At 43.8% G+C, this 14,076-nt stretch overlaps 1 protein-coding gene across 7 annotated transcripts in view; it reads right to left on the bottom strand.

The window, feature by feature from the left end:
• Positions 1–14,076, bottom strand: part of MEGF11 (multiple EGF like domains 11) — a 268,537-nt gene that overhangs the window by 44,951 nt on the left and 209,510 nt on the right. For all 7 annotated transcript variants that reach the window (XM_085070265.1, XM_085070267.1, XM_085070264.1 and 4 more), the window contains 3 exons: positions 10,051–10,171; positions 8,652–8,815; positions 8,149–8,251 (listed from right to left, as the gene is read on the bottom strand). In XM_085070265.1, coding sequence (XP_084926391.1) covers positions 8,149–8,251; positions 8,652–8,815; positions 10,051–10,171 — 388 coding nt within the window. The remainder of the gene's footprint in view (positions 1–8,148; positions 8,252–8,651; positions 8,816–10,050; positions 10,172–14,076) is intronic.

The raw sequence follows: 14,076 nt of genomic DNA, 5'->3' as shown, positions 1-14,076 counted from the left end.
TTTATTCCTACCTGAGGCAAACCCTCAAGTGTTTGACTCAGAGCCAGTCAGAAGCACCACAGCACAGTTCCTGACAGCTCAGCATTTAAGAATGCTGAAGAATGAGAAAATCAGTGTGGGGAGGGCAGCAGATAGAAGAAAACATAAAGGGATATCTCATAAAATTAAATGGAAACATTAAGAATTGATGGCTGCTCATCTAGTCTGCAAATAAGCTATTTTTGTTTTTATATAGTGAAACTACTCAGCAGAGAGAAAGGCAGCCACACTCCCATTAACTGTGAACTTCTGTGGTGTTCTCAAATGCTTTTTTTCACTAATTTTTTTCCCCCAAATTGGTGCCATGGAGCCTTTCCTTCTCTTGCTGAGCATCGCTCACCAGTGGATTCAGAGGGCAACTCCTGAGTGTAACAACCCATCAGTCTAAATGAAAGCTCCATGATCTAGTCCTAAATAATGAAGAATAAGCCCTTCCCTGCAGCCAGGGAAAAATTCTAAATTGTCCCTTCTCTCATCTGTGCAGGGGCGATTTATGCACCCATTAATGTAAGTGTTTTTCTGCAAGTAATACACTTAGAGCCTAATGCACCTCTGTGGAGCTCTAATCCTACCCCTATTTTTAATTATCTAGAGAAATCTCCAGGTATGAATCACCCAAACTGGGGAATTTATGCAATAAAAGCTTTTGAGGCAAGAGACCTGCCTCACAAGAAATGAGGTAAGTCAAAATGTTTGCTGAAATTAAGGATGATCAGGTTCCCTTTGCCCCAGGGTGTTCTCCAGGGTGCACTTGTGCAGGAGAAGAGTTGCCCTGAGCAGGCAGGGCAGACCTGCAGAAAATGGTGCTAAAAGGAGTCAAGCCCTGCACAGCCCTGCTTCATCTTCAGAGCTTGCCTTGCTACTTCTCACATGCTGGGAATGTTTTCAGGCCAGGGGGGAAGAGCAAGCTGGGGAAGATCCAAGCAAACTATCAGCAGGCAAACGGGAAGAACTTGTAACTGGGAAAACCTGGATTGTTTTCCTGGTGGGAATGTTTGAGGCCTTGAGCTAAACATGGGTGAAGAACAGCTTAGCAAGAGTTGGGGCACAACCAAAGCCTTTTGTGGTCAAGGATGCTGAAATTCCCCCTTTTTCCCTTGGTGTGCAAAGTGAAGGAAGATGTTTACAACATTTTTCACTGCAAACACTTTCACCAATAACAGAATATATCATAGAATCCTAGAATCATGGAATTGTTTGGGTTGGAAGGAACATTAAAGATGATCTTGTTCCACCCCCTGCCATGGGCAGGGACACTTTCCACTATCCCAGGTTGTTCCAAGCTCTGTCCAGCCTGACTTTGGACACTTCTAGGGATCCAGGGCCTGCCCACCCTCACCCTTTATACTCCCTCAATAAGGGGAGTATAAAGAATATTTCTATTTTTTTCTAATAGACAATCTAACCCTCCTCTCTGGCAATGGGAAGCCATTCCCCCTTGACCTGTCACTACATGCTCTAGTAAACAGTCTCTCTCCACTATATAAATATATATATATACATACACACACACACACCCCATTTTACCTTGCAGGCTGTTTGCTGAGCTCTCTTCCCTCTCCTCCTTTCACACCCAGCATGCCAACAGCCAGGATTTAGTCTGCTGAAATGTGCACAAATAATTTTTCCCCTGCTCCTCACCCACATTTATTTATAGGTGACTATTGTACACACAGCCAGGCTTATATATATAGAATGTCTTCATATGAAAATGGAAAAGGTTTGGGTACCTCGAGCATCAAGTCTCGTGTTTTTAGAGCCCATTAAATTAGCATCACCCAGGATGCCATCCAAGCTATATCTTCTCTCAGAAATTTAAAAGCTGTCCTTTATTAAGCAAAATTAAACCCAAAAATAAATACAAAGATAAATAAACTTGTGTACCTTCTGTGTTTGTAAGGCTATTACTGCAATGATTTGCATACATGCTGAAGTTTAGCAGGAGCCTTACTGCAGCTGCTAATTATAGTCTGAGGGTCTGATCCAACTCCCACTGAAGGAGTGGCAAAAATCCAACTGATTTCACAAAAGGTGAAATATATCCAAAATCTGGCACAGGACAAACACAACTAAACCTCACTCAGCTGAGAATCAAGAGCCCCCCAGACACCTGCCAAGGAAGACATGGACATAATTAATGTCAGGACATCAATGAAATCTTTGATATAACTTCATAATTCATATTTTTGAAAATTAGCCCTATATCAGCAGGAACCATCCTTAAAGGTTCCTGTCAAAGAGAGAATTTTTAAGCACAGCCTGACATTAAAATCTTATCAACTCACTTGAAATTAAGTCAATGAAAAATTAAAGCTAATTTCTAATAAGCTTATCTTACATTCATAGACTAAAGGGCACTTGTCGAATCCAGGGAGTAAGCACACCTTTTCATCTGGAAAAGATTTTCACTCCAGAAAGGCAGAGGCCAGAAGAGAGGTTAAAATGCACCATTTTAGAGTGACTCTAGAAAATTTCTAGTTTTCCTGTCCGTTTAAAGCTAATGTAAGGATACAGAATAATCACAGAAATAAATTATTAATTTAAAAATCTGGGATAAGACTGCCAGAAGTGATAAACGCAAAATATGGTGTAGATAATGGGATTAGACATCTAGAAAATGCATGTTTAATAGGAACTTACTCTTGCTCCATTCTGATATTTTAGGTTCTGTCTTACAAACCAATGGTATGAAACTGTCTGATGGGGAAAAAAAAAATCAACCCATGACATTGTGAATTCTAAACCACTGTGTATCTTTAGCTAAAAAGCTGCAGGTGCATGAAACAAGTCCTAGATTTTTTTCTGGATTTAAATAGGCATGGAAAACCAGCTCCCAGTTTTATCATCACACAAATGGGGTTGATCTGCTAACGAGGAGAGAATTATTTAGGTTTCAACTCAGGACAGCCAAGGACAGGATTTGGCCCTAAAATTATAAATTGGATACAGCTGCAGTGGAAGAAAAGTCATATTAGTACAAACAAAATGCATTTTATGGGAAAGGTGGGTTTTTCCTTCAAGGATTTTTTCACCTTCTTGTGAAGAACTCAGAGGAAGAGAAGTTAAAAATACCTTAGAGCTCCCCGTCAAAGTGGTCACTGTTGCTTTAAAATTCAAAAAGGCTTTCCCCTGAGTCACAGGCTTATCAGTTTTCCTGAATTAATGTGTCCACAGGAGGGAAGAAACATGTTTCTGTGTTTGAGTGACAGTGCAGATGTCACTGGCAGCCTGCAAATGCTGCCAAGCCCACAGCCTGGTCCCTTGGAGCTGCCCTGCTCTGTGCCCAGCAGCACCTCCTGACCCCATCCCTGCCCCAGAGCCCAAGTGCAAATCCTACAGCTCCACACTCCCCGAGCCACTGTGCTGCAGCTCTGGACATGATGAGAGACAACCAGGGCTTGTGTTGCTGGCAACGTGTGGAAGTTATTGAGGTTGTAAAGGACAGGGAAATGTGTATTTTGAGTTCCTGTGTGGAACGGCGAAGAGGGAGGCTGCTCTTGTGAGACAGGGAAGAAGCCTGGAGGTGGAAAGCACCAAGGTAATAACAAATGTTTGTTCCTCACCAGCATGCATCATTTGCATACCTGTGTTTGCCATCCTGATTAATTAAGGAAAATCTATAAGGGCTTCTTTTATAATTAACTATGGGATGCACACTTTTATGTTTTCCATCTCACATCTACAGCACCAGTCTAATTTCCCCTACACATCTTTGGGATGCTAAAATAGAGTGAATAAACTTTGGCTTTGGATACTGAGAGAAGCCTCTGGGTACCCCAGCTCAGTGGGGAGCTGAGATACCATCACCACAGCAGCTCTGTAAAACCAGAGCACCACACAAAAAAAGGCAGAACAAGATGCAGATAAGACAGCATTTCAGATTAAAGGAATTCAGATAAACAGGATTTTAACTGACCTTAGCATTTAGAGGAATGGAATATATCCCCCTGCAGATCACTTCCCATTTAGTCCCAGTGTAAGAGCTGAAAGGGTAACAGAGCACACCGTGCCACAATTAACCTGCAGCACGTTGGCTCACGGCAGGGAGAGCAGAGCTCGGTGTGAGGAGCAGCCAGGCCTGTGGCTTTCCCCCTGTGCTCTGTCTGGGACCAGGATGGCTGACTGGGAACATGGATGGGCTCAGGTCTTGGGGGCAGGATGGGCAATGGCTGGGTGTGGCTTCCATGGGAGTCAAACCTGCCTCTCGTCAAGCACCTCCAGAAATGAGAGGACAGGCCAGCAGCTATCACTAATTTAATTACTGAGGGATTACTGAGGGAAGCAGCTAAAGGCTCTGTATCTTTAACCTGTTGGAATTGGTGAGGAAGCCATTTCTGGTACAAAACCTGCTGCCAGCAGCTCCTTGAGGAAGGACCAAGCTGAGGGGGTTTGCACTTCATCCTGCATCCCCACAGGGCTTGGCTGGAGCTGTCCTCTCCAGAGCCACAGCATTGTCATCCTGCTCAGCCAGCAAGGCCACCAGGGCAGCTGGTGCTTTCCTGTCCACGTTCAGGTTATTTATGAAGTAAGAGGAGCCTAATTGAAATGTATGACTTTGTCATTGTCATTGAGCATCTGGGAGAGGAGATTGCACCTGGGAAAGATGAGACTCATCCTGCTTCTCCAGGAGCTGTTTGCTTGCAAAGGACTTGCAGGAGCTGCTCTACCATGCAGCATTTCTGTTTCCATTCCCTCTGCGGATTCAGTGTGTGCAGGATCCCTAATTAACCAAATGTAATTAGCACTGAGCATTTTCATTTCAACCCGAGTGTACATAAAATAACACCTCTTCCACAAATGCCTGGTGTGCTGGGAGCTCTAAAGAACCTGTGCACACACACAGAGCTGCAAGCACAGAAGTGTCTGTACCTAAAATGCATAGCAAAGGGGGAGAAGGAGATCCTTATTAATCCTTAGAAAACAGCCTGAGCAGTCAAGACTTGATCCTCTGAGAGCTGGACTTTTACTTTTCAACCCAGAACTAGATATGAACACCTCCTTTTTGGATTTCCAGGGTACTCTTTGAGTACCTGAGGTCACACACGTGCAACCTGGACAACTCCATCCAGCACGAGGCTGAGCCCTCAGTGTCACTGCATCCCACATTTCCTTCCTGTGGAGGGAAATTCAGCTCTGCATGCTGTCAGCAGGCCACAGATCTGATTCTGGCCAACATTTCAACAAGTTTCACTTTGTTTGCACCACGTGAGAGCATTTTGCCAACATGGTTTTAGGTTTCTGTGCTCGCTGTGCTATCTCCAAAGGCACTGGTGACACCACGTGCCCAAGCACTTGGCTGGGTAATTCCCAGCAGTACCACCAGGTACAACCATCTCCCCATCTGATCTAATTCCTGCCTTTGGCTCCCACGTGCAATTCCCCAGGGGAGCTGATGGGAAGGGAATGTGCACATCTCGGAGCAGCTTGTTGCCTGTGTGCTTATTTATGCATCCAGCTGCTTTGTGATCTCCTGCTCCAGACGTGGGGATCTCTTCATCATCTGCCCATCTGCCAGGTACACTCAGCTCCTGAAAATTACCTTCCCCCAGCTGGTATCCACAGAAGGTCATTGTCCTGAGTAATAGCCTTGATGGGTGGCAGTCATGACATAATAAAAGGATGGCAGAGTGCTGTTAACTTACATTGTATGCTACTCTTGACATGGCTTTTTCCTTCTTTTCCCAGTCCTCCTCCATGCTCTTACCATCTATCAGTCCCTGAAGGTTTATATCAGTAACATCCTGAAACCACTTTAAAGAAAATGGGTTCAATCTTCCCCTTGATCTTTACATAAAACACGGACATCAAGAGGGAGTCCCACGTCTGGGATGAACATACAGAATATGCTGTTTCAGATAAAGTTTTGTGGCTATTAGGATCAGAAAGCCACGTGAATTCTCTGTTTGGTGTGAGTGGGCAGGAAAGCCTTCAGAAGTTCCATGATCCTGAACTTTTCTGATCTTTTTCAGGCCATGCCTAATTAGTACCAAAATCAGAAAGTAAAAATTTCAGCCTGAATTATTTATCACCTCATATTTATAAAACGCACCGCAATACACATCATGGCCCAGTTCACAACAACTGCAGATAAGATTAATCTTTCACTGATGCCACACTCCTTAATATGAAAATATAATTATCTAGCTGAAGAGTTTCTTAAATTACATACTTTCAAACTGGTATGAGCAGAATTTATCCTTGTGTCTGGTGCTAAGCCAAGTGGAAAAAACATTGGAACAGAATTGACAAAACACATGTTGGTTCTGTCTATCAACATTTCCACCTTACAGGGTCCTGTCAACATCTCAACTCCAACCTGGTCTCAAATCTGACTATAGTATTTTCCTCCCTGAAATGTGATCCTGAAGAGAGGAATTCCAGAATTTCAGGAGCACATTGAAGGATAAAGTTCTTAGGCTGCAGCAAGTCCCCTGCAAGTTAATATGCATTTATCTTGCCCAATATGGAAATTAAAAGAAGAAGGGCATCAGAAATTATTCTTACCTTTAATTAGAGTAATTAGTATCTACATTTGATGTCCATTTACAGATGTGCATGGGAGTGAGCATGAAGTTTTTGCTGCAAAGGCCTTTGAGAAAAAGCCACACCTTCAGTCTGCATTGCCTGCAAAGGTCATTCCCTGCAGTTTCCTCTGGAATGCTACATCCAGAAGATGTGTAATAAAGTTTTAGAGTAGGTGTGAATAAATATCTCTCTTCAAATTACTGTACTTTTAAAAGCCATTTTTTCCCTTGAAGAAACTCACAGTGACTACAGGAAAACCCACCAGCTGTTTCTCTGCTGATCATCAATAATGCACAGTAGAGTTTTAAAGCCTGATAGATGAATATATTGATGGCAAAGAGGCTCAGAGAAAGATAAATGCAGCCCAGCCAGTGAGGAAGGCAGGAGAATGAAGGAGGGGACACAAGTGAGCTTCTAAAATGGATTTTCTTGGGGGAAAAATGTCCTTTTCAGGGATACATGCCCAGTATCTTTGAAAAGTAGTTTTGTCTTACACACTGTGTAGAATTTATTATTTTTCCATTTTATTTAATTCTTTAAAGATTATTTCCATTGTATGTTTTAGGCATAATTTCATTGCTTTTGCTTCATGCTCCTGGGAGCTGGGCTGCTGTGGGATGTCCTCTCCATCAGAAACAGAAACCTTGTGCTGGTTTAAGGCATAAATCAGTGGGGAAGGTGACAATATCCCAAATGCTGGCTGCCTGGTCAGCCTGCCTTGCTCCAAGCATCCTTCCAACTTGTACTTGTTTGAAAAACAATTAAATTTTCCAAATGACTTGCTGCTAATATAAATGCATTTTGACTGCCAGTGCCACTGGTGGTTCTGCAGTATATGGAATATAACTTTATTTCAACCCAGGGCCTCAGCAGAGAGCAGAGAGAGATTAACCAGCACTTTAGGCAGCAAAGTGTGAAATGGTTGGGTCAATAACTTGCCCCTTACTGCCATCAAAGGCTGGCAAAGAGAACATCAGTGTGGAGTCAAGTGCAGGTCTAATTGTACTGAGATCTCCAGCCTGGACTCTCCAACTTCTCTGAATTTTCCTTCCTGTTCCTGTGTAATCATGAGAGCTCTGTCAGACCAGCATTAATCTGCTCTCTGCAATTACTCTGTGACCAAAAGCTTTGGAAAATGGGGAAAATCTGGGTTTTGTATGATGGAGCAGCTGTAATGGATCCTTAGAAATGCCCAATCTGCATCCCAGGTATGGTGGGCCCAGGATTCACCATCCCACAGCTGCACCCCTGTGGAAAGGGCAGCTCAAGGAGAAAAACTCTGCAGGATTTCCAGCTGATCTGCATCCCTCCTGAGGATGCTTTTCCAAAAGGCTAACATCTGGCTGCAGGTTTGGAGCCATCTTTGACTCATCTGAATACAAATTTAATGAATGCCAATGATTGTCACCATCACGAGTGATTTAAATGTGGGCAAGTTCAGCTGATCTTGTCTCAATCTATTATTTAGAAATTTGCAGTCACAAGTCCAGGGCTATACCTGATGCAATAGCAAAGCAAAACAATCCACCCCAAAGCCCCAAATCAACCAAACCCCAAGGTTTACAAAGGTAATTACTGTTTTACCTGTCCAGCCTGCGAGGCAGCAGCAGTACCCAGTGACAGGATCACACCCATCTGCGTGGTTACAGTCACAACGCTCGCTGCAATTAAGGCCATATGTTCCATCCTTCAAAAATATAAATAAAAAAGCCTCTCAGTGATTTTGTTCTGAAATGTGCAAAGTCATCTGTCATGTCCCTCTTAATGCTGAGTCGCATTTTTTAAATTAACATACAGAGAAGACAGAAACTCAGTGCCTAATGTTTCTATACAGAACCAAATGAGGAATCACTTTAAAAAATGATGTTCAAGAAAATGCAGATAAGGCAGCAATAGCTCTGATAAAATACAATGCAAAGTATAATACATCCAGCTGACTGCTAGAACCCCAATCTGTTATTCACACATGATTTCCTTCAGACATCACAGACAAAATGAGATACTGCCCTGCTCTCTGCTCAGCAGAGCTGTGGGGACTGTGATTTAAAGGGGTTGTAAGAGCACCCCAAATGGTTATTTGCACTCACAGGACAAGGCTGGTCACAGAACTCCCCCTGCCATCCTGGGGAGCAGAGGCAGAAGCCATCGTTGGGCCTGCAGGATGCTCCATTGCTGCAGGAACACGTCTGGTTGCAGTTCAGACCCCAAGTTCCACTTGAACATGGAATAGAGCAATCCACTCCTTGCCACCCTAAGGAAACAGGGGAGAGAAACAGCATCTGTGATGTTTTCAGGAAAACAGCAAGGAAGACAGGTGGCAAGCTGCAGCTCTTCATTTCTAGGTGTAAATGCATTTATTTTCTTGGTGTAAATTAAGACTAACTTGGGGTCAAAGACTGATCCTCTTATTGTAACCTTCCAGCTTCATCTCCCAGCATCTCTACACGCCCATGGAGGTATCACTGGGTTGGTTGTGACCAGTTGAAGGTATCTGAGGCCTTTCTAGGAATGCTGGGACAGTCTCTGTCAGGCTGGAGACCTGACCCACGGGGCTGCAAGAACTCTCCATTTGATGCTGCTTATTTCTTACCTCCTATTTTTTTTTTGAGGGTGCTACTTAATATAAAGCAGATATTACACCTAAAATAAGACCAAGGCCATCATTTTTAGCCATTAAGGCTCAAATCTTAACTACCAGGAGCACAATGACTTTCATTACACTGCAGCTCTACGTAATGGAGTTGAGCAGTAACTCATGGTTTATACGCCCTCATTAAATGGAATTCTACAGTGATCCATTAATTCATGTTTGAAATGCCAGATTTTATTGTTATTTGCCTCACTTCTGTTTTAGGGCTTATGTATGTCATGCAGGCATAGCTCATGTTGGGATTTTGGGGGACAGAAGAGACACTGTGCCATGGAGCAGTGCAAGATTTCTCAGGTGGTTACTGCATACAAGGGTTGTGCTCACCACCACCAACCGGAGGGAATTATGGATATGTGTGGGAAGGAAAGATGTCAGTCACTCTGGAGCAGGTGAGACTTCTTATTTCTCAAATAAGTGACAACCCTGTGCTGGCTCAAGAGACAGAGGACATCTGCATGTGGCTGGGGTGTCACCATGTCAGGAAAGACAAGCAGGAAGTTACCTCCATTCCTGTGCCCAGTGCCTTTGGAATCCAGGAGAAACAGGGCAGCAAAGGGATAAAAACCCAACAGCCTGGGGATTGTTTTGTTTTTCCTCGGGGAGGAACCATGGCTCTGCTAGCACACTTGGTTCTGTGACCCATTTCTGCAGCAGAGCAGAGAAGTCTGGCCCCTGTTCAGGCAGAGACTGAGCTCACAGCCCAGCCCCTGTTGAGCTGGGATACTTGGGAGGACAAGAAAATAGTGGAGTTCCTGACTGCACAGCTGTGCCACTTTAAAAGGGGACAGGCACTGATGCCAAACGGCAGGGACTTGTGAAATGTGAATGTTGTTTACCTTCTTTGCAGTAGCACAGCCCATCCACAGGGGAACAGGCACCATCGTTCTTGCAATTACAGACCGACGAGCAATTGGTTCCGTAGGTTCCTGCCGTGCAGGGAATGGTGCAGTCATCTCCCTGCAACCCAGAAAAGTCAGAGTCAGCTAAAGCAAGCTGGCATGCAGGAAATTCCCAGCTCGGCACAGGGAGGCTTTCTCTCTCCGAACAGCGAGCAGTGTTGGGAGTTGATTGCTGAGTCTTCAGCACTTGAGCAGCCACTGCTGCTTCCCATGATTATGATGCAATTAGTGCTTTGATTGACTTGGAGGAAAGGGACAAGTTTCTGGCATTCATTCAGCAGGAGGTGGGGAAGTTACAAAAACAAACCTCCTAGAACAGATGTTAGATCATTAAGCAAAACATCACTTACGAAACACTAATCACAAAATATACAGTCTGAAACCGTGCAGAGATTGCTCTGCGTTTCTTGGAAAATATATTCTAAGAATAGGGTTGTTAAAAAGCTAAAGGCTCTTGTACATGCTCATCTTGCACAGATTGGCAGAGAGGAAAACGACATGGCAGGTGCATCAGAGCTTTTCGATGCGTAGCTGGTACCTGCATTTGTTTTCAATTAATTTGCATGAGATTGTGACTTTAGGAAGGAGGCAGAACGGGAGTGATGTGTATGTCAGAGGCAGGAGGCACACAGCAGAACACAGAAATATGGGCTCTGTCCTATTTCTGCTCGAGGCGTGGGCGAAGGGAGGGAAAAGAGAGTAAATACTTATATTTTACAGAAATACAGAATACTCCAACACTACACTCTGGTACACTGCATGCACTGATCAGCTTGTGTGGTTGAAAGGAGAGACACAGTTCTTACTAACACTGTTCATCTGATACAACAAGGGAATTAAACTGTGAGCACAATAAGGTTTAAAGGAATTGTGGTTTAACCTCACTAATTGAGGTTTAAGCCTTAGTAAAGTTACTGAGTCCCATAGTCGGGGCTACATATATTAGCATGTACAAGGTATTTCTGCTTCCTTTTCCTCTGTGTGTAATCCTGACTTTCACATTGCAAATTAGCTCCTAAATTTACTACTTCAGTGAGTCAAACTTAAATAATTCAGTTCTATGCCAGGGAAAGTGAAGGTACTACAAGTTAAAAAGTAACTCCATTGCATGGTGTGACCTCTGCCATAGCTCAGGGGAACAGATATTGGTCCAAAAGCATTTTTGCAGGTGAGAGGCTTTGCTGTTTGATAGGAGGATCCATTTATCAGGAGAGAAATGCACACCATGTCAGCTTCCCTATGCTGTGACAAGTACCTCCAGGAGCCTGTATATCACACATCAGACACCCAGACAGCACAAGGAAATATGAACAGATTTCTGAGCACCATAAACCCCCATCTGCTTTGCTGTAGCAGTTCTGCTTCTCACCAGCGTGACTCATCCTATTTTATTTAATTTTATTTTAGACCAAAAACTTCATTTCAGGGGGAAGGAAAGGCAATGGTTAAAATACACTGCTCACAAGTAAATCCTGCAAGCCCCTGATTTTTGAGTGAAGGCCCTGTTTGTAAAAGATGCTATCTTTGACCTTGGTGGAGTAAAACAAGTTCCCCTGAACGGGCCTGGCAGGAAAAGATGCTGCCTTGACAGCCAGCAAATCCAAAGCACGCTGCCCCTCATTACCCTGCCAGCATGCCTATGGAATGAGCTCCAGGAGCCCGGGCTGGCAGAGGGGCACTCAGTCTCCACGCCTAATCAATCCTCTGCCTTTCTCCTGTGTGTGACAATTAGACAGCCAATTAGTGCCACTTAGGAACCCTTATCGGGTGTGAATGAAACTCCCAACTCATTTCATGTACTACACAGAACTGCTGGTACTGCTAATAATTTCTGTGACAACTGACCTTATCTGGATTTGAACTAGTGATCCAGAAGGAAAAGAAAATTCCTTTGAAAAGGAAAGGGGAGCAGAGTGATGTGGAGTTAAAACATCCTTTTGGGAGCCACATTCACCAACCACAAAACCACATTATCATCAAGGTTAGGAGAGACCTTCAAGATCATCCAGTCCAACCATCAATCACCCCAAAACCACATCCCCACATCCAGACACCTCCAAAGCACCATCTAGGCCAGGGCTGGAGGCAGCAGGAGGATTTCCAGTGTCTCAGCTGACATTCTGTGACCACGGAGTAGCTCATGTTGGGGTCAGTGCTCCCTGGCCAGGCACAGCTGGAATGAATTCTCTGCTTTTCTGTAATTATTTTGGATATATAAAAGAAAAAGGATACAACTGCCTGAAAGAGGGTTGCAGTGAGGTGGGTGTCAGTCTCTTCTCCCAGGTAACAAGTGACAGGACAGTAAGGTGAGGAAATGGCCTCAAGTTGCACCAGGAGAGGTTAGATTGGGTATTAGGAAAACTTTCTTCACAGAAAGGGCTGGCCAGCCTTGGAACAGGCTGCCCAGGGGAATGGTGGGCAAAGTCTTCAAAAAACATGTGGATGTGGCACTCTAGGACATGATTTAGAGGTGAGCACAGTGGTTGACAGCTGGACTTGGTGGTCTTAGAGGCTTTTCCAACCTCAAAGATTCTGTGATTCTCACAAACTGAACATCAAGCTGTTGATTCCATGCCTTTGAGTTTTGGCATTTACTTTAATGTGCTTGGCTTTATGGACTGACAGAGGCTGGGCATTCTGGCTGCCCACTTACTTTGCAAACAAACCTTAACTGCAAAAAAATACCTGGTTTAATGAGATTTCTATCCCTGGGTTTGACAAGCGAGACCTTCAGAGCTCTCTGAGTGACAACTGCCAAATACACTTAACTTCTTAATTACTTAAGAGGAAAATGCACTTGAACTATAGCACTGGCTCTAAGATTTTATTAATTATAAATGCACACCTTGTTATTAACATTTTGAACTTGATTTGGAGGAATGACCTCTGAAATGAAATGCATTCAGGTACTGTTAAAGATATGTAAATTCCACCTCCCTCTCACCACCTGCCCGAGTGGATAATGCTGCAGTGTGTGTATCCAGCTGTTAATGAGTTATATATTCTAATAAACTAATTTCAAATTGTGTGTATTGAATCTTCACTCTTGCAATATGGTACTTTATATTTCTATCCTATTTAGTAAAATTAATCAACAGCTGTGCTCCTTATGTTGATTATTCTTTTTTTTTTTTCATTAAGATTGGGAGGTTAATGAGGATACTGCAATGCCTGGATGTGGTATCCATGCTAGGAAGGAGTAGCTAATTCAATCAAACATAAACCCCTGGAAATGTTAAAGCTATATTAAGAAATTGAGCTATAAATAACTTGGTATTTTCCATCTCCATGTCCCAAATCAGAATGACCCACATGGACATCACAAACTTTCTTTTTTTTTCACAAAAGTGCTTCATTTTCAGTATTTTCACTCAGAAGGCCCAGCTTATCAAAATAAACCCCAAAATCTATCCACTGGATTATTTCTAATTTCAGTGATGAAATCTGACTATAACATAATGGAAGAACTCTCTTTTGGGGCTGTGGGGTCAGGGCCAGCTGTGGAAATGCCCTGCTGTGTGTGGATCAGCAACAGTCCTGCCCTATGCTCTGCATCACAGCCCCCTCAGTCTGGGAGATGTCACCTCAGTGCCACCAAGGATGGGGTGTCCCACACCTTCACCTCTCAGAGGTTAACACCACTGAGCCTCTTGCTTGAAATCCAGACCTGATGGGAGCATCCCAACATGGCAAAGATAGAGGAGGGGATCTGCAATCCCTGGGACCCTGAAAGTCCCCTTGAAATCAGACTGAATGTGGCAGTGATCTAAGCAGCCTCACCTATATCTTTCCATGTCTGAAGGTACTTCAGGAACACCCACTTCTGCTGGAACTGACAGCCCTTCCCAGCACCCCGAGAGCTTTGGGCATCCAGTTCTTGTTCTGCTAATTCTCCCCCATGGATTGAGGGAGAGGTCCAAGGAACCAAAGTCCATTAATAACTCAGGCTGCCAGCTCACATCC

This window comes from Lichenostomus cassidix, chromosome 10 (assembly GCF_008360975.1).
Source record: "Lichenostomus cassidix isolate B80296 chromosome 10, HeHo_3.0, whole genome shotgun sequence".
Lineage (NCBI taxonomy): Eukaryota > Metazoa > Chordata > Aves > Passeriformes > Meliphagidae > Lichenostomus > Lichenostomus cassidix.
The sequence above is the reverse complement of the archived record's forward strand: the minus strand, read 5'-3'. Positions and strand labels throughout refer to the sequence as shown.